The sequence below is a fragment of the Tachypleus tridentatus genome, chromosome 2 (assembly GCF_004210375.1).
Source record: "Tachypleus tridentatus isolate NWPU-2018 chromosome 2, ASM421037v1, whole genome shotgun sequence".
In the NCBI taxonomy this organism is placed as follows: domain Eukaryota; kingdom Metazoa; phylum Arthropoda; class Merostomata; order Xiphosura; family Limulidae; genus Tachypleus; species Tachypleus tridentatus.
This window is the reverse complement of record NC_134826.1, coordinates 77179863-77205886: the sequence shown is the minus strand read 5'-3', so window position 1 is coordinate 77205886 and position 26024 is coordinate 77179863. Positions and strand designations below refer to the sequence as shown.

The window sequence follows — 26024 nt, the reverse complement described above, 5'->3', positions numbered from 1 at the left end:
TTTTGAAATGTGGAAAAGTATTTTTAATCTTAATATGAAAATTACTTTGCACATGAACTATTTAAAACAGATAGTCCATATATTCATTTTCAAATATTTAATTTATTAAAAATAAATCACTAAAAAATGATTTTTTTCTTCATATAACATTGAGTCTTAACTGCGACACTGCCAAATTTTGTGAAAATATACACATTTATACTGAAAGTTAGAAGTATTAAGTCTACAGAGACTTTAAATGAGTACCAAGAGGTAATGTGGGCAGTAAAATTGACTGAGCCAATGTCGTGAGGTTTAAGGGGTAGATGAAACAAAGAGCAGAAGACAATGTGCTCAAATGGATGTAAATTAAGGGAAAGAAGAAGTATCATATAAATGTTCCAATCCTTAAATACCAAACAACTAGGTAGCCAACACATCTCGAAAGAACAGATAAAAACAGTGAGGGCAGAGGAAAGAAAGATCCTGCAGTAACTAGAAAAACAAAAAGTATGGGATAGGACCACAGGATAACCTGATATCTAGGAGATTAAAGACTCCTTCTCAAAAAGCCACACAAGGCACTCAGAAACACCAACAACCATAGGATGAGAATCTGGGATACCCCAAGCAAGGGTCCAGGTGCAAAAAACATTCCACTTCTGCTGATACACAGCTATTGATGAAGATGAATGGAATGACCTAAATGAAATGCTACCTGAGGTGAGAAACCTGATATCCTTGCCAAGGCCTGAACAAAAGCCAAGCATGAACATAGAGGACCAAGTGAAGATGACTGTGGCTGTCAAAAGAAAGTCAGAGAATATGGATGGAAAGATGGTAAGGAACAATTGTAACTGAAGTAATCAAGGAAACCATGGTTGAACAAACCTGAAAGGAGTAAACAGAAGGAATTTGTATAAGTGTTATGGATGAAGGAGTTTATCCAATGTAATAACTGGATAGGAGGATAAACATACAGGAACTTGTTCAACCAATCCTGGTCAAGGGTATTTATAGCCAAAGCTCAAGGATGGGGAACTGAGGACCAAAACAAAGATGACTGGTGATTAAGAGTGGTGGCAAATGCATTGATATGAGGAATACCCCATCGACTGCAAAGCCACAGAAAAACAAGGGGATAAAGAGACCACTCTGTTGGGTAAACCTTGTCAGGTCAGAAAAGACAATCCACCACATGGTTGAAAGCAACCAGTATGTGCCATGTGAAATAAATGTGGTGAGTGTGGGCCCAGAAGAGAAGATCCAATGTTAGAAAACACAAAGATCTTGAGTGGGTGCAACCTTGATGACTGATATGACCACTGTTGAATTGTGAGAATGGATCATGACTAGATGATCTCTGGAGATGGGAAGAAAGTGATTCTTAGCCCAATGAATAGCAAGGAGTTTGAGGAGGTTGATATGCAGATAATATTCTCCTACAGACCAATGACTCAAAGCCTCCTGGTGATCGATTCATGCACCCCAGTCTTGAAGGGATGCATCCATGAATAGATGTAAATCTGGCCACAGAGGAAGAAATGGGACATCTGCTGATGTGTGTATGTGCATGAGCCTTGTCCAACCACCACTGTTAAGGTTCCACTGGTTGTGGAGGACCCATTGTAGAAATTGTACATGCTGAGGAGTGTGAAAAAGAGTTGTAGAAGACCACATCTCAAAAGTGATAGAACCTCATGGGCAAGAAGTGAAGGAGCAGATAGGGCATTCAGAATGAATAGTTCCATAGAACTGAGCCAGAGAGAAGGTTGAGTCCAGCTGAGATGGGTGTTGAAACAAAATACCTAGATGAACAAGGTTCTGAGTAGCATGAGGGAAGAAATTCAATTTGATCAACCATCCCACCTGAGCATCTTTGAGAAGGAGCTGACAAATATGACAGGCCACAACCAGTAAAAAGAATCCAGTTGTCCATGTAAAAGTGATCCCAACAACAGCACATGAAGATTTAGAGTGAAGTTTTGCACCAACAGATAGAAAATATATGGCACCAGAGACAGCCTAAAGGGTAGAGTAAGAAATTTGTATACCATCACATTGTGGACAAAACAAAGAAAAGGATAAGAACACTCCAATATAAGAATATACAAATATGCAGTGGAAACAAAGATTAAAGAAAAACCCTTGAAGAGTAAGATATGATTCCATGATGTATGGGGTATAAACATACTGACTGAGATTTTACAGATCAATGACCAGCCTCCAGCCTTATTTTACTGGGGGAACTACAAAGAGATAGGAATATCCTCCAAACTGTGTGAAGCAGGTTCAATAGCATGTTGCACAAGATGATTTTGTGCTGCCTTGGTTAGGTGTTGGCATGCCAAGAAATTCCAACGAGGAGGAGTGGAAACAGTCATGCAGGACAAGGAAGAAAGGGTAAAAAAGGTACAATGAATCTCTTTGAGAAAAGACAAAGAACCTAATGAATGTAGGTTGCCAGACAACATTTCACCACATTCAATGCCACCAAATAGTCACGAAAACCAATGTTGGTGTACCATGCGTCATTTTGAAAAATAATGGAAAGTGATATCACAAAAAGAAGAAACAGGCAAGGGCTGGAACAGGGAGGGTTGTGAGAGAGGAACTGGTGCCAAGCTTGGCTCTGACTGGGACAAACATGACATCAAATGTGAAAGGGCAGATTGTTGCTGGACTGAAACTATCCGACTTCAAAGACTCCAGGATCATGTCAAATATGAAATATCTTAAAAACAGGGCCCATCTGAAAGTGTCATACATAAGGAGCCAAGTCCACAACAATATAGAATAACAACCTAAAAGGTCCCACCATGAAATAAATCATGTTTACAGTGCCAGAATCAAAGACCACAGGTGGGCAGTGTAGAAATGAGGGTTCTTGGAGATGTACCACAAACGAGTTGTCAGGGCAAGACAAAGATGAGAAATACTGGGAGTTAATAAGATGAATGGAACCTGAATATCCCACCACCCAAATAGCCTAACTATACCCAACGATTATTAGTCCAGATAGGACAGTCCACCCTATAATAAGAAAGAGTGTACTTATCAAAAGGCCTGTAATGTAAAAATACTCTGTCTGAACCAAAGTATCAGGGACAAGGAAAAAACTAAAAGTTGGGAGGCAAAATCATGTAAAGGGAAGGACATGGGTCAAAAGAAATAGGACCAGACAAAACACTACATACCTGAGAAATGAAATCCAAGAAAGCCAATGAGGGCCTTACAGAATCCTCAGAGAAGATTGGAAAGACACAGAACTCTTGGGAGGGATAGGAGGACAAATGATCAATCCAAAACCTTAACAGCTTAGCCATACTCTAATGGCTTAGGAGGAAGAGGCAACAGCAAGAGACAAAGGTTGTCCCATACAATGCTCAATCTTCCTGTGAATAAAAGGCTAATAAATCCTCCACCTGTTGGTTGAATTGTGGCATCAGATAAGATGTACCCAAAGTGGTAACAATTGCTTCATAATTCATGCTTGATAGAAATCAAACAAAAGAAGCAAATTTTTGCAGCAAACATGGGTGAATCAAACACTTTTGAAAATAAAGGGGAAAAAATTCTTGGAATAAAGTAAATTAAATTACACCATTTTTATGAAGCAATGAACAAGAAGAAAGATGTCTTAACACAAGCACTGCCAAAAGAGAAATGATGGTTCAGTAGTGACATAGAGGGAGCCACATGTCACAATAGTAGTGCTCTCCTATTGGTGGAGATGATTTGCATGAGACACACACTGGGATTTTCAATTCAAATGGGGGATGCAAAAGGTTTGTGGTATGCATTTTAAAAAGTTAGCATACATGGGACAGTATACCATGGTAAAAAATAATCCTGTTAAAGGAGGGAATACTGTTTCAGAATTTATGATTCTATTACTGCTGAAACTCTGTAGAATAAATGGCAACTGGCTGTTGTGGAGACATGGGTAGAGGATGACATTTCACAAGTCTTCCACCTTTCATCCTCTACACTTGTGTCTCCACAACAGCCAGTTGCCATCCAATCTACAAAGTTTCATCATGAACACTCTGCCTAAACAAAGATTCTATTACTGTTTGTAATACATTAATAATTGTAAAAATGAAGTTTATTATTTAATCAGCATTTAATATATATACACTTATGTAAAAGAGAAAAAATGGCCCTTTAAACATTCTAGCTTCTTTACATCCATAAAAACAGATTGCAACAATGTAATCAGAACATCTTTAGGTGATTTCTGAAACAAGTTTTCTAGTGAAATAATGATATGATAATTACATTATACAGTTTTATCCTTATGAAGTATAGTGATAGATGTTCACTTCTATGAATATTAACCACCCATAATATTACAAACTACAAAAACCAAAGTTTTTAATATGTTTCACAATGTATTTTTCAATTGTCAGAAGCATTTAATGGTGCACTTTTCAATAATATAAAATGGGAAAAATAGGAGGTGTAAACCAAAAGTTTCTAAATCCATAAATGTTCTCTGTTCACATAAAAATTGTTAATGTAATATTTAACATTATCTACACAAGTGTATAATTTTATGATATACAGTTTGAAAGTTAATAGAGGAAAAGTTTGTTAAACAATAGCTGTAACGAGTCTTTGTACAAGTCTTTGGTTACAATCTTCATATTTGTTAAAAGTTTAACACAAAACAATTATCTAATTAAAATACTGTCTACAAATTACACAGCTCTTCTAATAACTTAACTTATCTACTGTTATAATATGTATTTTACATACAAGTGGTTAAAGGCTGTTCATATAATCAAGTTCAACTTAAACACAAAATAAAGTTAAAACAAGTCCACTAGAATAATAATATGGCAGTTAGTGACAAAGTGCACAAAATATATTTAAGAATTTCTTTTTTTCAAAGAAACAAGCTCTTTAAAGAAATACTAATTATAATTAATTATTATTTGGAAAATAACTAGAAAGTAGAATCAGCAAAACAAATAGCAACATGAATCCCAGAAAACTAAATTTTTATTAATTATCACATAAATGTTCTTTACTTGAGTTGCAAGGCGACATTCAACAACACGAACGTTATAGTGGGATGTAGCTGCTTTGTTTATCTGAACACAGCTGTTGGCTATGACAAAAATGGCTCCTTCAGGCAACTGGACATTAGTTGTTCGAAGTGGATTGAACTCAATAAGCTTAGCTGATCCTGGACATTTTTTTATAAAATAAACAAAAACATTGTTTATATATTTTTTTTTCATAACTGTTTTTAAAGCACAAATATTAGAAATTAACACACAAATATAGTGCATGCATACAAGAACAGCTTTCATACGTTCACTCTTATAGTTTTCTATTTCAAATTAATAAGCTAAACAATTGCAAAGAAACATTAAAAAAACATGTTTAACTCTTTCACTGTTATAGGTAGATATATCCTTCTTCTGAAACACTGCCATGGAGGTTGAGAATTTTTTTTACAACCAAGAAATAATACTTGCCTTCCTATTTCCCACAGTTTACCAGTTTCAAGTTTTGACAAATACTGAAATATTAAAATGTGTTTTATTGTGTTTTGTTGCTTATCTAAAATTAAGGTAATGGAGGATTTGTTTATCTATGAATGTAGGAGAATTACAAAGCAAACTATTTTAAAAACCAAATATTAATGCCTATCCATAAAAATTAAATATTTATTATACATCACACAAACAAAGTTGAAGAAACAAAAAAACTGGGTTAATATGGCCTTCACTCTGCACAAGTTATCACTCAGTAAGAATGATTAAACAGAAGATTCTTGGAATTTCCATGAACTTTAACCCATAAAGTTATGTTTTTTTCAAAGTTCACCCTTCTTGTCTTTTTGAAGTTGATTGATGAAAAGTTCAGCTCATGTGATTGGCAATTTATAAAGATGGCACTATTTTGCAAAGCTTCATACTACTAAATAAAAATATTGCAAGGCCATATATGTGTGTATGTATAATGGATATGCACCCAAATACAACATTTTGATTTCATCAAAACCAGATTCCAATACTTGGCTTTATGTTTAGGAGGTACATGTACATGTTATTAGTAATTAAAATGTTACTTTCATCACCTGGTTCTGCAAGAATAGATATAGCTTGATCCATGCCTCCACCTTCTGTTCCTATGTAACGTTCACATTTAGCACTCAAGGCTGCAAGCTCCAATTTTGAAACTGACAGACTGACAAAAAATAAATAGATCATAAAATGTAATTAGGCTGAGTAGCCTTAAATTTCTTGAATAATAACAATAATGATAAATCATAATAGCAATATTTTGATTACTTAGTTGGAATAAGCAAAAGTAGTAAGAATTAGAAACACTAATTTTGACAAGTTAATTATTTTCATAATGATATTAGTCAAGTTAATAATAATTAAGTGATTACTTTATATAAAACTAATAAATGTAATTTGTGCCCATAGGTAATTAATTATATAAATCAATCAATTTCATTAACAACTCAATTATAAAATACACAAAGAAATGTCAACAATTTTCTCTCATACACCTTTAAAAGAATCAGATACAAGACTCGGCTGAATTACTTAGCTTGTATCAGATTGCACACTAAGAATAGCAACCACTCCATACTTCTAGAAATATTTAAGATAACATGTCTGCTTCTCTTATCACTAATATTCAAAGCAGAGATAATGTACATGTACATTACATAAACATTGTTGACTGATTAGATTTTGTTTCTAAAACAAAAGAGGCAATATAAACATCTCCTAGTTGTACGATATGATTTTTATATATAAAAATGTTCCCAAACAAAAAACAAACATTTCAGTCAAAAACAAATATTTTAGAAAACTCAAAGTTCATTTTTGAAACAAATTAATCAATGTTAAAGATTAAATACCAGGAATGTTTGCAAATGAAATGAGAAACAAATACGAAATATTGTGTCAATTTACCTATAAGCATGCATCGTAGCTAGAGCTGCAGCACAAACCAGTGCACTAGAACTGGAAAGCCCTGCAGATGGTGGAACAGTACCAAGAACTGCTATATCCAAACCAGATGATGAAGAAAGATAGTCATAACAGGTATGTTCAACTATCCCCAAAAACCCACACAAAAAGTAGTGATACCATTTTGGATTTACTGAATCAATCTTTAATACATCAAGAGTAGTTGCAAAGTCTGGATATGAGGCTTCTTTTACATTAGTTAGGTTGATTTTATTACTACTATTGAGACTTACAGCTACAAGAATATCTTGTTCAATAGCCATTGGAAAAACTGCATAACCACAATAATCAATATGTTCACCAATCAGATTGACTCTACCAGGAGCTCTCACGTAGAAAGATGGGTTACTTCCAAATTTTTTGTTGAAGTGAGTTTTAACTATATTTATATAATTCTTCTTTGATTCAGCAAGTGATAGAGACTTTATAAAAGTTGTTTCTGTCATTGTCCTGTAATAAATAGATGAAATAAAAAAAACCATTAGAAACTATACTACTTAGGCATTTAGCAATGAGCTCCATACATCAAATGTAAATACTTGAACACTTTAATCTAACTGGAAAAGAATCATATAGGAATGAATTTCAAGACATACCTTCATTGAGTTCCTTAGCTAAAAAAATCTAAACACATATATTTATTTAAAAATGTGAAGATATCCGTTTTGAATATACCTGAGAATTGATGTTATCTACATGTTGCAGATTTAAAAGATTTTTACAACCTAAATCTTGCACATGGTATGAATGGAATTTGCCATAGTGAAACACAAGTCCAAGAGACACACATTAACCAAACATCAAATGAATAAAATGCATTACAAACTTTCCTTTGAAAATGGAAACAAAGATAATAAAGTATGTTGTTTGTAGCTTTTTAATTAGCAGGCATTAAGAGCATTCCAAAATGCAAGATTTCAATTAAAAGTTTAAAAAATAAAAACATTAACTACAAACTTTTATGGCTTGGTTTGTATAAAATTAAATCCAAAAACAAGTAACAAATTAAGTATTGTATGAATTGTAAAGATTTTGCTTGTACTATGCCTGAAAATTTTAAGGAACAGTACAAGCAAAATCTTTACAATTCATACAATATTTAATTTAATTTAAAAAGGAAATGACACAAAGCTGTTTTAGAAAGCCAATTCAAAATATTTAGATACTATTTTCATTTTTAAAGATATATATAGAAAAGTAAAGGGGTTTAATCAAATTTTGAGTGTTGGAAAGTGAAAATGAATAAACTTAATATTTTTGTATGTGGCTGTACTAGATTTATTTGTTCTTTACTTTGTAGTATAATATAACTGATAAGTTCTAACATACTACAAAGTAAAGAATAAGTGAATCTAGTACAGCCACGTACAGAAATATTAACAGGTTTATTCATTTTCCAACAATCAAAATTTGATTAAACTCCTTTACTTTTCTATATATTTTAAAAATTAAAATAGTATCTCAATATTTGGAATTGACTTTCTAAACCAGGTCAATGTGTCATTTCCTTTTTTGATCAAAACCACTTGTACATTTATTGCCATTTACTGACAAAAATTATTGTGCTAATTGCAATAGATTAACAATATATGTATTAAGAAAAACACGACTAGGATTTCCTCAAATTCAAGAAGATGCAGAATGAATAGATGGTCCAGCAGCAGGAATTCAAAATGCTTTGTTCAAAGAGCATATTGCAACTAATGCTGTTATTACAGGCAGGCTGAAGTAGGTCAAACCAAGCACAATGAATTAAAAAAAAAAACTCAAAACTCACCAAGTTTGAACTGTTTGAATACATCGTGGATTTTAGAAGACTTATGAGGACAGATTACTTATACTGTGATAATATTTAAAACTAACCTTATTTATTTTAACCTAACAATAAACTGTTTAAAACACTAAGTTAATAGTTGTGAAAATAATGCTGTTTTACAGTTTTTTCATGAGGACTGTGCTTACACGTGTAAAAAGGAAATGAAGGGGTGTTGATTTTTAAATGAGATGCAAATATAGAAAAGAAGTGACAATGAAGATTGGAATTTTTTTTATTTTATTTTTTTAGGTGGAAGTGCTTGAAATAAAGGGTACGAAAGGTGTTTATTTTCCTTTTTTACAGGGCACCTGATCATGTGATAGTATTCAGGTACACTGATATTCAACAGATACAAGCACCCACAAAACAAGCAGATCTGGAAAGGTTGTTGAGAGTAAGTAATATTTTAAGCTTGGCAAGTTATATATCAAAATACAACTGACCAAATAGTCTGAGTTTCACTTACTGACTGGATATAGGTTCTCTCACAACCCAAAATTTTTTGTCCTCAAGTTTTCATCATATACAATAATTTTTTTTAGTAGACTTTGATCATGATTTTTTGAGGGTGCTTCAATATTCGTCCTGTATGGCAAGTGTATATCACAGATTTGATGCTGTAAAATGAAAACAGCTTCTACGTATATACTTTGCATTGTCTAATCTTGGTATCTGATACTATTTCCAGGAAGCATGCCATTCACTCTTACTGATTAACAGTTTGTCAAATTTGCAACAAGGTTCAATAAAACTAACAGAGCACACTAACTATCAAACTAATCTTCATAATGTGCACTCTAACATGATAAAATAATTATTAAAGTATTATGAGTTCTGACATGTATAACAACTTATAGAAAAGATTTTATTAAAGCCTCTCAAAACTTTTATTTTATGGCATAATTAATGATGTGTATACCCTCTTAATTTTGATACTATTTGTGTTATGGCTTGAATATTAAAAGGTGGTGGAATGCACACAGCTTTACAGTTATTTCAAATGCAACTTTTACCAACGTTAGAGGATTATTCCATGCATACTACAGCCAAAGAGAATTTAGTTTCTTACATAGGTTGAGAAAGTAACTAAGAAATATTAATGAAGAATTTGTAGTTCTATTTAAGATCATTTTATTATTTTGCTTCTTTTCTAAGGACAGAGATTGAAAGATGCATATATAAGGAAGATAAAAATAAAGGATGGTTTCAATTATAATTTAGGAATTATAATTTTTTTTAAGGTAATTGTCTTCCCACACTCTGGCTGTAGACAGTGAAAGGCAGTAGGAATTGAGACATTGTGGATGTAAGCATTAAACTCCATACCCTTAATTAATTTTACACGATTGTTGGCCAGTTTAGTACCAGCATCTGAATTTTGTTTGGTAGATGGGATATCCCCAACACATTTGGGAGATATTACCAGATGCATGATCTATAATGACTAAGGTGACAGCTAGGACTGACAATGGATTCTTCACTAAAATGTTATTAATGCTTATTTTATAAAGTTCATTAATATCTTATAACAGTGATTTTAATTGCTTATTAATAATTAATGTAATTAATAGTATTGAAGCTATGTAATGGTATGATACACGTTCACACCACAAGTCATCTGAACAGATTATGCGAGACATATCTTATCTGCAGAAGTAGGGAACTTGTCTAGCATAAGCTCACCTCAACGCTACTAAAGAAGCTTAGGTTGCAGGAGGGCGTGGGTGAAGAGAATGGTGTACCTGATTCATATACAAGGTGACATATGCACTACTCTAACAGTATAACCAATGCCCCATTTCTTACTGTATTGTTACTCCTTGTTATAGCTCCAGCAGTTGAATTTAACTGGTAATGAGCTCCACATTCCACCACCCATGTGGCTAGAAACTGGTAAGTGGCAAGAGGGGTCACCTGTCCTTTATTCAATGAAGGGGGAGAAAAACTGACACATACACACACCACAAGTGGTCAAGGAGAATGATATAAGCACTTTTCATTATCCTCGCTCCATGCAGATTCTGGATAAGTATACCCTGGGAGGCAACACCAGCCATCTGATGAAACACTATTCATTATGAGATCCATCCAGACCCCAAACACATAGATAAGGCTCCACGTCTCACCATTGAAATTACACAGGTGTGAATGCAAAGCTAAATTCAAAATGTAGTGGCTAGGACGTGGGGGTCTGCAATATGATATAATTGTCTAATAAGAATATGGTATGAAAGGAACCCAACCAAAAAATTCCAGGATTTTGTCTGTCCAGCTACCCAAATAGGAAACAAGCAACACTTAAATAGATAAACACTCACTCTGGCCTAAAGAAGTACAAAATGCAACAAACCAATCTAAGAATTACAATCCCAACCATATAACCTGAAAGTTACAGAATGTTACATGTGCACTACCAGAATTATGAAGGGAAGTCAAGCAACACCCAACTGGGCAAGCCTTCTCCCAACATAAAGAAGCATAGAATGCAACAAACCAAATTCATACCTCATTGAACCTGATGAAACAGAAATCATCTTTACTGAGATTACAAACCAAAATCCTCACTACTTAATTTGAGAGGCGAGGCAACCCCTCCTAACCCAATAATAATGAGGAGGACATGGAACAAATGCAGTTTAACCAATGGCTCATTTATGTTATTTTCCACGTGTGGAATTACAAGGAATTGAGAGCTCTCTTCCATGATTATGGAAAGTAAAAGAATGATCAGACAGAAGGGCTATGCTCACACAACTGCAAAGCAAAGTGTTATCTCTGAATTAGAATTAGGAGGTGGCTCTTGCAAAGACTGGACTGGCTTCCCACCCAACATCTGGGAAAATCATCCAGGGAAAGTATCCAGCTTTGCTCTCTTCTCCCCGAGTGGAGTAAAAAATACAAATATCATTCAGAAATATTATACATCTCTCCACCCCTCCATTGATTGGTAACAGTAGAAATGACTCCCTTGCTCTACTAGCACAGAAAGAGGGGATTTTCATTAAGGTGTCTTGAGGAATGATGGTCCAAAAACAATGCAATAGATAAACCACATCTCCTATCTTAAAATCAAACCAATCTTGAGTTGTGAGAGTCAGGGGTTAGCAGGGATGGACAAAGCTCCTTTATACTTTACTCACGATGTTCACGAGAGGCAATCCACTATTGTATATGATATTTGACATAGAACTATCATTCACCAACTTAAAACTCCCTAGGCAGTCTTGTGGAACACTTATCTCTACAGAGTTTATTGCTACCAGAAATTTAGTTATTGGTCTACTGGTAGCTAGTGTAAATTTATAAAAGCTTACCCTGTCACAATCCAGTTTTTTTGTTGTTGTTTTTTTTACAGCAGACTATACAACCAACTTGCCTGGAACATTGTGCCAAAACCGATTGGATGAAACCCTACAAAGTCTTTGCTCCTCCATTTATAAACCAAAGTAAGCTATCCAAACCAACTCACAAATCAAACTTATTAATGTGACAAGTGAGGAGTTACAAGATATCAAAAGATTCCAGTGGGTAAATAACTGGTGACACCCTCCCCCCTAAATGCTTCAGTGCTCACCAAATAATATCAAACAGCCCAAAAAAAAGAAAAAAATCTGGATCCAAATGGAAAAAAAGGGAAAAAAAAACCAGGAGGAAAAGCCTTATCTCCTTCCCTAGCTGCTGCAGGTTCAGTACAAAGGACTTGTTCAGATATGACAGAATCTAATTGGAATAGTACAGTATCCTGCAAACATGAAGCATAAACATTTCTAAATACCAAAGCCCATTAGCCAATAACAAAAGAAAATAGGTTTTAAGTGAAAGGTGATATAATGAAGATGACCTTAAAGGTTCAAAAGGTGGATACGATAATGCACAAAAAAGCACTTTGATATGCCAAGTAGGAACTCGGAAAGGGCAACAAAAACAGTTAACTCAAAATGACTTTTAAAAGTAATGACAACACTGGGAACTCAAACTTTTTTTTTCTCAAACAAATGAAAAGTAGTTGATAAAGTAGTTTTATAGAAGGGAACAGATGAAGGTGCCAAACCTATGTTATACAACAGTGTCAAGAATTGAGAGACATGAAGCACAATGGAATGTGATAGGTTAAATCCAGATCTGAGAGATCACTGATTATAAATAAACTATTTCCTTTAATAATCTTTCAAAGAAGAACATCAAATGGAACATATTCATAAATATGCCACTCAATATGTTAGTCCCTGATGATGTGCAATGGATCACAATGAATGAATGCTGACTGATGGATGAAAAATGTCTGATCAAGGTTGATATGAGAGAGATAATCATGGAGGATAGGAAAGTGATCAACAATCCTAAATATACTGGAGGAACATAAACCAGGGTTGACCCAATCAATATGGTACAATCAGAACAAAACAGGATATGGAGTAAAATCAGTGCCAAAACAAAGAAGAGCAAACAAATCAGAATTGACAGGCACTATCCTTACTTGCCATATGACAAATACCCTCCACTTCCATGTGCATTAGTTCACAATTTTGTAGTTTTAATTTCCAGCCTGCATCCTTGATTTTCAGCAGACTTAAAATTTGTGGTTAATGCCTAGTATACAATCCTAATAGATGAAATCTATCTCACATTACAGTCCTTTAAGTGTTTCACCAACCTTTTGAAAGTGGCAGAAACATTAATGACCAAATGGGATTATGTGTAACTTAAAATCCTTTCAAAGTGCTGAAAACAGTCTTAGATCTATTACCTGGTTAAACTTAAGTAACCAGAAGTCAAATTTATTGTACCACACAAAGAGGCACTTTCCAAATCCAGACATTTATCTGTACACTGCTGAGGAAAGGCATTGATATGCATTAGCAAGTTCAACCATTTAAATCCTGCACAAAATCTTGACGTCTTATCCCTCCTAAACCACCTTTAGAGATGACCAGACTATCTAAAGTTGTATTTTCTCATTCTCTATTCTCTAACAACATCTGTTTGATTCTACCCCTGTAACATTCCTAGTACTAAAAAAAGAAAAACTATCTACAGCAGATTTATGAATATATATAACCTATATTTTTCCAATGATATGCATCACCTGGCCCATCTGGTGTCAAACATTAGCACACTTCCTTGGAATTTTACATCGTTTATGTCTGTGTCAATTACAGTCTGTCAGTAAAATTCTAAACTAGATTTAAGATGCTCTAAAAGTTGCATATTGATTATCAGATAATAATAATAATGGCTAAAACAAAGACATCACTAAAAACTTGTGATTGACTCGGTGACACTTGAAGTAAGGGATTCTTTATTCACATTCATGGTACAAAGTTTAGAAGTTCAACTCTGATAGTTTTGCTGATGCAGCAATAACAGCTTGATCTGGGAAGCCTTGTTGTCACACTGGATGCCACAACAGCTGTGCTATGATACTTTCCAATATCTGCTGCTGTGAAGTAGGCAGTTAACATATTTTCTGAGCCTCACAGATTATCATGGATCCTGGAAACTGTCTCAGAACAGACCAAAGCTGCAGTTCCTACTACTACTGGTTTCTTTCTGTGCTCCAGCTCACAGTTCAATATATAAAACCCAATGTAAAATTATACCGTGTCAAATGTATCAAGTATGATAAAGAACACTTATTATATTAAATGTGTTTTTTTCTGCAGCTTACATGTCCAATATGCTGAGTTCTAAAACAAGAATATTTTCCATTAAATGCAGTTCAGTATACTTAAGTTTACAAATAAATAAAATGTATAAATACACATATATGCAGGTTTTCAACTGAAATAAACATATTTCAAACTGGCCTATTACCTACATGTACCTACTTTACCAGTGAGCAGGGCAACAAAATAATGATTATACACTACGACTATTATTGATTGGTGAATTTTATTACTTTTTGTAGCTTTGTTACTATAATTTAGTGTGAAAGAAAGAAATGAAACTTCCAGTTTAAATATAGCTAAATGTTTTTGTAGCCAATAACTAACTGATAAAAATAACAACAAATAGAATTTATATTTGTAATTATCACTTGTATAAGTATATCAAACAATCTATTTCTATCTGAATTCGAAGCACTGACTGCTTTTTCTTCTGATCTTATGTTATCTGTACATTACATATTTCTGATAAAAATAAAACAAAAGTGGAATTAATTCTATCCTCAAGAATGAATAATGTATTTGTTTAAGATAATTTCCACATCTCAGACAGGTGAAGAATTATCAGTCTTAGTTTTGGGAATGGAGCCAACCATATTATCTAGATAGTGTACTTTTGTCAGGTTAGCATAGATACGTGTGTGTATGTATAGAGAGTTTCTCTCATTCACACACACATCAAAATATTAAGCATATTATAAAACATTACATTTCAGTATGATGATGTCAGGTTACATTCTTAGAAATATGCTTAACAAAGATAATGTCTCTTTATTCTGCATTTGGAGACAGGCATTCTCAGGAACAAAGACAACTTCACAACCCAAGAAAGAAAAATATTATTTACCATGTAAATATACTGAACTTCAATGGTAAAACTATTACATTGTACTTAAATAACACAATACTGAACTAAAGGGCAGGTAAAATTGCCTGCAAATCACCATGTTAGAAAACATGGCTGAAATGTGGTTTTAATGGCTTTAGGTAGTCTTGAATAGTAACATAAATAATAGCAGGGTAATGTTGTACACACAAGTATGGTAACATTAAACCCCCAAAAGTATATTCTGATAGAAGAATTGGGAATCTGAGAATTATTCTATGGCTTATGCTTATTGTTTTAGATATACTGCAAGGCTTTTTAACTAAAATCAAAACATGTATAAAGACAAACAATTTTTAAGTTATAAAATTATTAACAATATTGAAAAATAAAATCAACGTAGCTTCGATCACATGTTTAATATACACAGGAACTCATTCAATACTGTGATTACAGAAAAGGATTTTGACTTAGCAATACAAAATCACTGATGCTCTCAAGGTAGTGTTATTAGTAATCAAGCAGCCAGAATTTTAAGATGTACTTACAGATATATTAATTGCAAGTCAGAAAGATAGTTATCTCTTTATACAAATTACTGGTTCAACTTCTCTTCGAATACTGTGTACAAACAACCTTGGTACCCTTACCCAAAGAGAGTTATTGACTTATTGAAAAGGATTTAGAGGAAGCCTTATAAGTTCCAGTCTCTTTAAGTTCTAGGTTGTATGGAAGGGCTGTCTTAAGAGGATAGGTTAAGATCTATTTGCTTGTTTTCTCACATAAAAAAGGGGTAATATCTCACGTAAGCTTACAAGAATGTCCAAGAGATTCATAGGGAAAAAAAAAAAAAAAGGTTCCTCCATTTATTTTATATTGCTTATACGTTATATTGAATCTTTGAATGCACATGCCAATGGGACAAAGGCTTTTGACATATTTTCGCTGCAAAAAAACAAGATTTTAAATCTAACTTAAGCAGTTTAACTCACTGCAAGCTTTGTTATAATAACAATGTTACGGATATGCCTCATGCTTGGATTACGATATAATCCTACTCTCATAGAGCCTCAGTCACACCAACTTCAACATTCAAGGTGTATAGTAATTAGATTTAGAGTAAACAAAAATAAAAAAAAATAAAACGTTGAAAATGTAACAAATTATGAATGAAAGCGGCGGGTACTGTATGTGTATATACATATAAAAGTAATGCTTCAATATTTATCAAACGTGTAAAAAAACAGTTTCGCTATTATTTTCTAACACTAGGTTCAAATAATACACTTGATTACATATTATTTCATCTTCCACATTTCACATTCGAGTATATTTAATTTAACAACATCGTTAAGGGGCGTGTTATTAATTTCGAAGGGAAGTAGCGAAATTATCAGATGTAATTCCACGCGCTTTCGAATATTTCACGTTTGAAATTACGGTTACGTGTTATATGTTACTTTTACAGAGAAAACTATAATGGTTACAAGTAGCGGTATCATACGTAATCGCTGTATCACTTCACCTACCGGAGATCTAAATTAATTACTTCTATTCACTTCGATTTATTTTTCTTTTAGTTTTATTGCAATTTGCAATAGTTTATACCATTGTGATTACGCGAAACGGTAGCTTAGTTTATGCATATTAATAGTACTACCACTATTGGTAGTAGTACGGCATATATTTGTTTATTCCGGCATTACTTATTATTTATGCTTGAATGTTAACAACTAACAACGATACACTGTATTGTTACCTGAACTTACTTCATGAAATTTCATCTGTTTTTAATGCGCTCTTTTACCAGACTATACAATAATTTGTTAATACTAATAGTAGTAGTGATACAATTTTAAATAACACTGCCAATGTATAATAAATTCATAACATGTTTTAAACAAAGATACAATTCCATCTTAAAATGTCTAAAAAAGCAAAAACAATAAAAATTAACGCATACTAATTGCACTTACACTGTTAGCGTTACAATATCGTTTCAACCAAGCGCACGTCAAAAACCTACGTCCTGTATTCTCCTATCTTACGTATTTCACTATTAATACCGATTTTACAACTTTTGCATGAACAGCGACAACTCATATCTCTTTTACGACCCCTATAACTTCAAATTGCGATAAGCTTGGTCCGCAGTATGTGTCACATGAAAAATAAGTGACATACAAAAAATTAATACAAAATTAATTAAAATCGCGTTAGCAACAGATATGAAAACCAACTTGGTAATTTATATGATTCCAATAATTTTACATTATTTTGCTTTTATTTAACTTAGTTATTAAATTAGATTGCAATACCTTTCAAGTTTTTTATGTGAGTGCTTAACAAAAAAGCCGCAAGACGTGGAAAGTATTGAGACCGTTATTATAAGTTTATATGAATATAACTAAAAGATATATGCAATTAAACGATAATAAACGAAACTATATTGCAGAGAATAAAACATAATAAGTTTATAGTGAAGAAAACAAAATTTTCAGAAGAATAGACTTGCGTATATAAATACATATAGATATCAAAATAAACTTATGCCGCCTTTTGGTCTGCAGTAAGTTTATGAGTTTACAAGTGCCAAAATCCGGAGTTTGATTCCCCGTATTGATAAGAGCCAAGATGACCCTATATGTAGCTAAACACGAAGATCTTACAGAAAAAACCAAAACCAGCTCCTTCTTAGTCGGGTGGTTAAGGCACTCGACTCGTAATCTGAGGTTGCGGGTTCGAATCCTCGTTACACCAAACATGCTCGCCCTCTCAGCTGTGGGTAAGTTATAATGTTACGGTCAATCCCACTATTCGTTGGTAAAAGAGTAGCTCAAGAGTTGGCGGTGGGTGGTGAGGACTAGTTGCCTTTCCTCTAGTTTTATATTGCTAAATTAGGGACGACTAGCGCAGATAGCCCTCGAGTAGCTATGTGCGAAAGGCAAAAGAAACCAAACCAGTCTTCTCAGTCATTCAGTGAAAAACTAAACCAGAAAAACGTGTTCAGGTACCGAATGTTAACTCGCTTTGTTTATTCAGTGGATCACATCGTCTTCTGACTTATGTTTCATAGAAAAACTGGTCGATTATCATTTTCAGTCATCGTCATAATTGGCCAGACAAGCATCTTATAAACAAAAAAGCTTAAAATACAAAGTAATAAAATACCGAGTTGAATATAGTATCAATATAAGAAAAGGAAGGCCTGTTTATTACATATAAATATATAGTTTCCCAATTTTTCGGCAAATTATACAATAAACAAGACAATGGGTTATATAAATAGAGATTCATGTACACCCTTGTGCAAATTAATTAAAACAAATGGTCATTTTACAATATTTTAAGCATGGCACCGGTGCAGGCTCGCTGGACCCGCTGATTTCCTTTAATACTAATTGTTTTCACACAGACGGCGTCATTAGCTGTGTTTAGCAGTACGGTCGATCTATTTTTGGGATATATGACGAAATTTTGAGGAATATTACGTCATTCAAAATTGCGTTAGAAGGGCAAGGAGACCAGTCAAGAGACAACTTCTTACCAACTGAATGAAGAAAAAACGGTATCAATGGGGTCTGAAATACAAGAACTGGACGCAAGAACAATGGAGGAAGGTGTTATTCAGTGACGAGACTCATTTTTTTGTACAGGGTCAAAGAAGTCTGCATGTTCATAGATCTTCAGGTGAGAAACTTCGAAAATCATACATCAATCAGTTCGTAAAACATCCCTTGAAGAAGATGTTTGGGGCTTTTTTAGCTACTATGGCGTCGGAGGCTTACATATTGCAGAAGGTATGATGCGAGGACTGCAGTACATCGAAGTTTTGCAGAGAAGAGTCGTTCCAGAATTGAAAAAGAGATTTCCAGATGGATCTGGCATTTTTCAGCAAGATCTGGCTCCTTGCCACATATTGAAACTTGTGAAGAATTTTATGACTACAACGCGAATATAGGTGCTGGACTGGCCTGAAAACTCTCTGCACTTAAATCCTATTGAAAATCTTTGGGCAATTTCTAAAGAAAGACGTCAGGGAAAAGACTGTACAACGAAAGATAAGCTAATTGAGGCCATAATTAAGGTGTGGTACCGCGACCCAAAAATTAGTAAAGATTGTGGTCAACTCGTGGACTCAATGACAAAGCGGATTAATGATCTTCTGAAAAATAAAGGCGGTCATATCATGTATTAATTTGTGAGTAATTTTTGGATTCTCAGAAATAAAACACAAAAAATTGAAAAAATCGTAACTTTCCGTCTTGTTTCAATTCATTTGCACAAGAGTGTATGTGTATGTTGTTTCAAGGGTTTTTATAGCTGAGCTGTTATTGATGTAGTAGCACGTGATACATCTTTTTTTTTTTGCAAAGTAGGAAAATTGAGCCAGTATGGTGTTTTAAGGTAAAAACTGCTGTTTATCTGAAAAGTGTCAGATGGATGGATTCGTAAATAACTACAGATACTTTCAGGAAATAAGGAGGTTGATTCTGATCAGATAAATTAACTCGATCTCCTTAGTGTGTGTAAAATAAGAAGACAGAACAAAGTTGGTAAAAATGAAAATAATCTTTATTATTGAGCAACTAAAAAGAAAACACAGTGTATGTTCTTGCAAAAGACATTCGCTTCTACTAGGCTATGCTATGGTCCCAAAGCTTTCTCTTTCTTGGGATAGACTTCCATCAAACTAAACAAAATTATCGTAACAATAAGTCATTACTCCATATCTGCCCAGTAGAATTGAATTAATAAAACATGCCAGAATTCAAGAGTAAACACACGTTCTTTATCCAGTCTACAGCATCACTTTGTGACCTTTATTCTCACATTGCATTGGTTGGCTGTTACATTTAGTCAATGTCATACCTGCCATGGCAAAAAATTTACAGTGCCAGTTCTTTTAACCAAGATGCTATATGTTCCTGCAATGTCCTTGTGGGCAGAATGTACATCATTTATTAAATAGAAGAAAAAATAGAACAAAGTAATATTAACAACTTCCCGGACCATGTATTGTCAAATTACATCAAGATAACTAAATATTCACTTATTATAAAATTTCTATATCACTAAAGTAGGTAGGAAATATGTGGTATATCTAAGTATCACACATGGTGGTGTGAAAGTTGAATTAGTGTTACCGAACTTGCTGTATCTCAACATGAGTGTTTATATCAAATCTATAAGAAATAAAGTTTCTCTGACTACTGTGTATACTATACAAAAATACTGATTCGTGCTCTTGTATATTTAAATTTTGTCCATTCTCATTCTTGCAGTATTGTAATATTTTAGGTGAAACCTGATTTACTTTCAAGCTGTGTGAAATTAAAGTATATTGTGTTTGATAACCCTTAGTTAATATGTAAATGTCTAAACATTTCTGTACTTTCAGAATGTTCAGTTTAGATCCAGGTAATCCTCAAGTGAATAACTTCTAACTTCTTGTTCTAGCTGAGGCCAGAACGTGGTTCACTAATTGACCATTTTCTCTTGCTCATGATGTACCAAGGTAGAAAGCTGTTTAATTTCTGTTGGCAAATCTGGTAGTAGCCAAGGACAACTTTACCATTGCATTTGAATACACAGCTTTCCATAGGGTCTGCTATAAAAGAGGTCCAACAAATATTTTGTCATAGATTATAAGTTTGTTACTTTCTTTCTGAAATCCAACATAAGCTGTTAACACATCAGAATGTAAAACCATGATCTTTATTGATAAAACAGTCAAATTATAGACGTAATGAAATGAAAACAAAAGCAACTGTTTATAGTGAATGTGTGGAAGTAGAATGAAAGATACTGTGAACACAAACCTTTATTTGTTCTCTCTCCTCAGCTCATTGTAAGCCCCATCCCCCTGTAAATTATAAGAAAAAATAAACTTAAAATATTAAATAACGATAATTCTCAAATGATGAGTTAAATCTTTACAGATAAACGAAAACTAAATGAAAGCTTACAATATCTCCACGTTTCAAAGTTACAATATTTTTATTTCACCAAATCTGCCTGATGTGGAAGAGCCAAGCTTTTAAATACCAAAAAAAAAGTCAGATTGGCTCCTCATACACGTGATTTGGAACCATAAATGTTCGAGCTAAAGGGCGGAGACGTGCAAAGTTTTGTTTTTGAATTTCGCACAAAGCTACTCGAGGGCTATCTGTGCTAGCCGTCCCTAATTTTGCAGTGTAAGAATAGAGGGAAGGCAGCTAGTCATCACCACCCACCACCCACTCTTGGGTTACTCTTTTACCAACGAATAGTGGGATTGACTGTAACATTATAACGTCCTCAGGACTGAAAGGGCGAGCATGTTTGGCGCGACGGGGATGCGAACCCGCGACCCTCAGATTACGAGTCGCACGTCTTAACACGCTTGGCCATACCGAGCCATACGTGCCAAGACATTAGAAGGTTCGCCAACAGAAAAGACAGCCATCTATTTCAGGATATTACAAAGGAAGTTATAATTATTTTTCCTGCAAAAGAATATGATTTATAACTAGATACTAGGTCTAATTGTAGGCACAGCTAGAGTTTTGGAAATTAAATACTAGCTAATGGAGAAGCAAACATGTGACACTGCCCTATGCCAGTACTTTGTTAGTACATACGAAACAAACATTTAAAAATGATAAATTAAAAAGGTTTTAAAACATTGCTATCATTTTCAAACAAAAAATAAAACATTTTTTTAAAAAAGATGCATGTACAGCTAAAAACAGTATCAGCACCCCAAACAAAAATAACATTTAAAAAAGGAATGCATACTAACACATAAAATACAAACCTTTGAAAATTAAAATATATGTTTGTTGTAGCATAAACCTATATAATAGGCTATCTGCATTACGTCCATCAAAATGAATTAAATCAAAATATTGTGTTATAAGCACATAACCTTACTGCTGACCCTCTAATGGACTCTAATAATAATATACATCAAAATAAAGCAACACAAAATTAAAATCCTTTAACTTTATAATACACAAAAACAACGACTTTACGCAGCAACAGATACAGGGATGGGGTACTGGGGGTTCAAACTACGTCGTCCTTTTAGATACGAAGTGCTCTCAATATGCAACATATTGTGGACAGTTTGTTTGGATTTCTTTTGGTTTCCTGTTGCTACTTTCATTTTGAGGGCCATGCCTGTTTATTTCGTCTAATTGTGATATTAGTATGATTATTGTAGCTGTTTAGTTATGTTCTGAGAGATTTATGTTTGTGAATTTACACTGTATTACGTAAGAAGTATGGGTGTAAACTGTTGGATATTGATTTTTATTATTAATGTAATGCAGTCTTCTTGATTTTGAAGGATTCAGTATTATCTTATACATTCGTAAAACGTATTTTTAGCTGCTTCTGACATTGGTTTTACTCTTTCGCGTTGTTGGAATACTTGTGGGTTTTGTAGTCTCCACTTGTTTATGTTTTTCTTGAGTTTGAGTGTGTTTACGCGCTATCTGCGTATATGTGTATGATGCGAAATGTTGATGTGTACTTTTTGTGTCTTGAGGTTTTGGTGTCATGCGCTCTTATTCGTATGATGACGTTTTTATATTGGCGGGAAACCAGAGGCTGTTACAATGTTTAATGCATTTGTGAACAGACTCATAACTGTCTAATTTGAAATGTGCCTGCCCATGACTTGTTCGTTTGCCCATTAATCTAAATTTCGTCTATTCTTTAAGTTCTTGTCCATTAAAATAAAATCATTTGTGCAATGGAAATTTTGCAATCTTGTTTAAATCTTTAAGTCTATTCTTGCGTGGATCAGGGATAAACAAGTACATTTACCACTTCTTCCTACTTTTTTTACGGTTGTTGATAGTTTTATATGAGAAAATACTATGTTTATTACTACATGAAGGCTTGTACCCCGAGCATGAGTACAAGATCTGAACCCTTCCAAGGCCATATTCATGTATTTAATACATTAGTATAATAAGTTCTACTGTGTAAAGTGAGAGGTTTATCTGCTAGTATGAAATGACTTATTGTTATACTTATAATATTAACCATTTTGTTACCAATAAGTCAAAATTCGTATGTCACATTTTACAGATATATTCATAATTTAATTAAACTCCTTTATTATTAATGTACATCAATAAACTCGACATTTAAACTAAATTTATAGATCAAATTCTAGTAGCATAACTATTTTAATTTCACCTCCAAACCTGAGATACATTTTATAATTCCATATTATAGCTTGTGCCCTTGGATAATTTTAGTTGATGCAGCGTTTTTTGTTTAATTTGTTTTTGTTTCGGCTTGTTTTTGGGTATATATATATATATATATATACTAAACTTCACCTTCTGTATATCGTATACTCTTCTCCAGTTCAAACTATTTATTTCATTATTTTCTGCTATTCTCGAAGGAATTTAACTTTCCGTGATATTTCGCACTTACATTATACATATCAAACTAAATCTACGTAGTTAAATTATCAATTCCAAGCGAGAATTTGCTACCCATAAAGTTTAATCAGAAATAAAATACTGGTCAAATGTCATACTTTCCACTGAGCATTTTGCTTTCAAATCTTTTCATAAATTCCATCTGACGTGTTTGTTGTATTATGTGTGACCAATAAAAGACGAAGATTTCACTGAATTGATAACTATATGGTCTAAAGGTCTGGGACAGTGAAATAATAATTTGGAATTTGAGGTCGTTGTTGGGTCTCAGCTTAATCAGGAATATGTATAATGTTAATCTATTTCTACGTTAGAGCTAGATAAACTATATGTTTTAGAGCATTCTATTCTTTGTGTGTAGAATTATTTCGTATTTTCTAAATTGAATTAAAAATTCTGAGTCCACATTGTTGTAAATAATTGTAATTTTTTGCTATAATCTGCAGCCGTTCTAGAAAGAAGGAGCAATTTAGATTTATATTTTTGTGGTGGTTACGATGTCGGTAAAAATGACAGAGTCTGTATGTAAAGCATTAATAAAACACATGTAAAATACTTTAGCTTCAATATAATTTTACCAAAAATATTGAAACGAAATGAGTTTGAAGAAGCTTAACTTAATTGTTCGTATTAAAACCCCTTTCTCATTTAACGGAAAATGATTTAAAACATTTTATTGTTTCAAAGTCTACGCTGCACATTTTTACTTCGGTTATTCATTCAGATCAAAATTAAAACGGAAAACCGAGGAATTGAATGGGTGAAACGCGACTAGCCGACGTATGCTTGACGAATATGCATCAAGATCTTCAAATGAACATTGATGACGTAGCAAGAGATTATTTTAAGAGAAACAATGGATAAAGATATGTTATTTGATTAAGTCATTCTATTTATATTTCCAATGACAATCTTCAGAATTAAGGTGTTTTAAAAGGGACATTTATTAACACTCATTCAATGTAATTCCCTGTAAATATTATTGCTTATTAATTTTCCAGGCATATGTATCTTTTATATATATTTGAGTAGTAATGAAATTAACCTTATCTTGTTCGTTTAATTTTGAGTAATGATTTAGTTTACGAAATCGGGCACTAACTGTGAAATTATGTATTTTTATGTAGCCCCTTGTATGTACTACATACATGCAATTTTTGTTTAAGGTTATATTTATTCATACATAAATTTGTTTATAGACACCGTTTTGAAATACTGATTATTTTCTCAATAACTGTGTGTATGTGTAATTTGTATATGATAAATATCTAAATACCGATTAACATTATTTCTAAATTATCCCTATTTACACATTAAATTGCCATAATACACAATAAATATGTCATTTCAAAGATTTATCAGCATCTTATACCTATAATCACAAAGCAAAACTCTAAAAAAATTAAAGCATTCAGTAAGATATAAGCGGAAACTTAAAACAAGTGTATCATGAAAATATATATTTTCAACGTTCACAAATGATCGAACCAAAGAATTTCTTTTGAAACACTACCACATCCGTTTCATATTGTTAAGTCACAAACACATTATCAATATAATATATACATATATGCCCTTTTACAGACTGAAGCTCACCCTTCAAAAATTCTGTACCCGTGCTTGACCTTACTTATGAACCAATATATACATTTATACAAAAGTGCACTATTAATAACACCCTGGTGGATCAGCGATAAGTTAGAGGCTTATAACGCTAAAATCTAAATTCACTACTCACAGTGAATAGAGAGCACATAGTCCATTTTGTAATTTTGTTCTAAAAACCACCACCAACAACAACACTATTACTATATACTGATTTACATTCTATGGACTTATAAAATCATTGCCCAACTTTGCATATATATATATAGAAAGAGAAAGACAATTGTGCAATAAAATACAAGATACACTATGCATATATATACTAAATAGAACCCTTTACACTAATCACACTGTCTAAAGAAAATACATACGTTTATTTCTAAGGTCTATGCATATGTGTACTACACAACATAAAAAACACCTTTACAAACTCTAAAATATAAGAATAAAATCACTACACAATATATGGGGAAATGGAATTGCACACTTGTAGGATATCCTACCGAAAATCTTCCAATACAGTCACAGTGTACCATGATGGTCTGGTGCTTTAGAGATCGTTCCAGATTCTTTTAAAAATGACGCTTTCTTTTTAACTACATTGGTAGCTCTCTATGCTTCAGCTGATGGGCTTCACCGTGGTTACACAATTTCACAATTTCTATGTCTTCATCTACTTAG

At 33.3% G+C, this 26024-nt stretch overlaps 1 protein-coding gene across 4 annotated transcripts in view; it reads right to left on the bottom strand.

Moving 5' to 3' along the window:
• The window catches only part of Galk (N-acetylgalactosamine kinase), a 43143-nt gene that overhangs the window by 11745 nt on the left and 5374 nt on the right, over positions 1–26024 (bottom strand). The window contains exons 2-5 of one of the 4 annotated variants that reach the window (XM_076488657.1): positions 21114–21157; positions 6927–7433; positions 6074–6183; positions 5016–5173 (exon numbers count right to left, since the gene is read on the bottom strand). In XM_076488657.1, coding sequence (XP_076344772.1) covers positions 5016–5173; positions 6074–6183; positions 6927–7429 — 771 coding nt within the window. In that variant the 5' untranslated portion in view covers positions 7430–7433; positions 21114–21157. Of the gene's footprint in view, positions 1–5015; positions 5174–6073; positions 6184–6926; positions 7434–15839; positions 16797–17267; positions 17424–21113; positions 21158–26024 lie in introns of those variants that run through there. The other 3 variants (XM_076488655.1, XM_076488656.1, XM_076488658.1) reach the window with 3 other exon arrangements.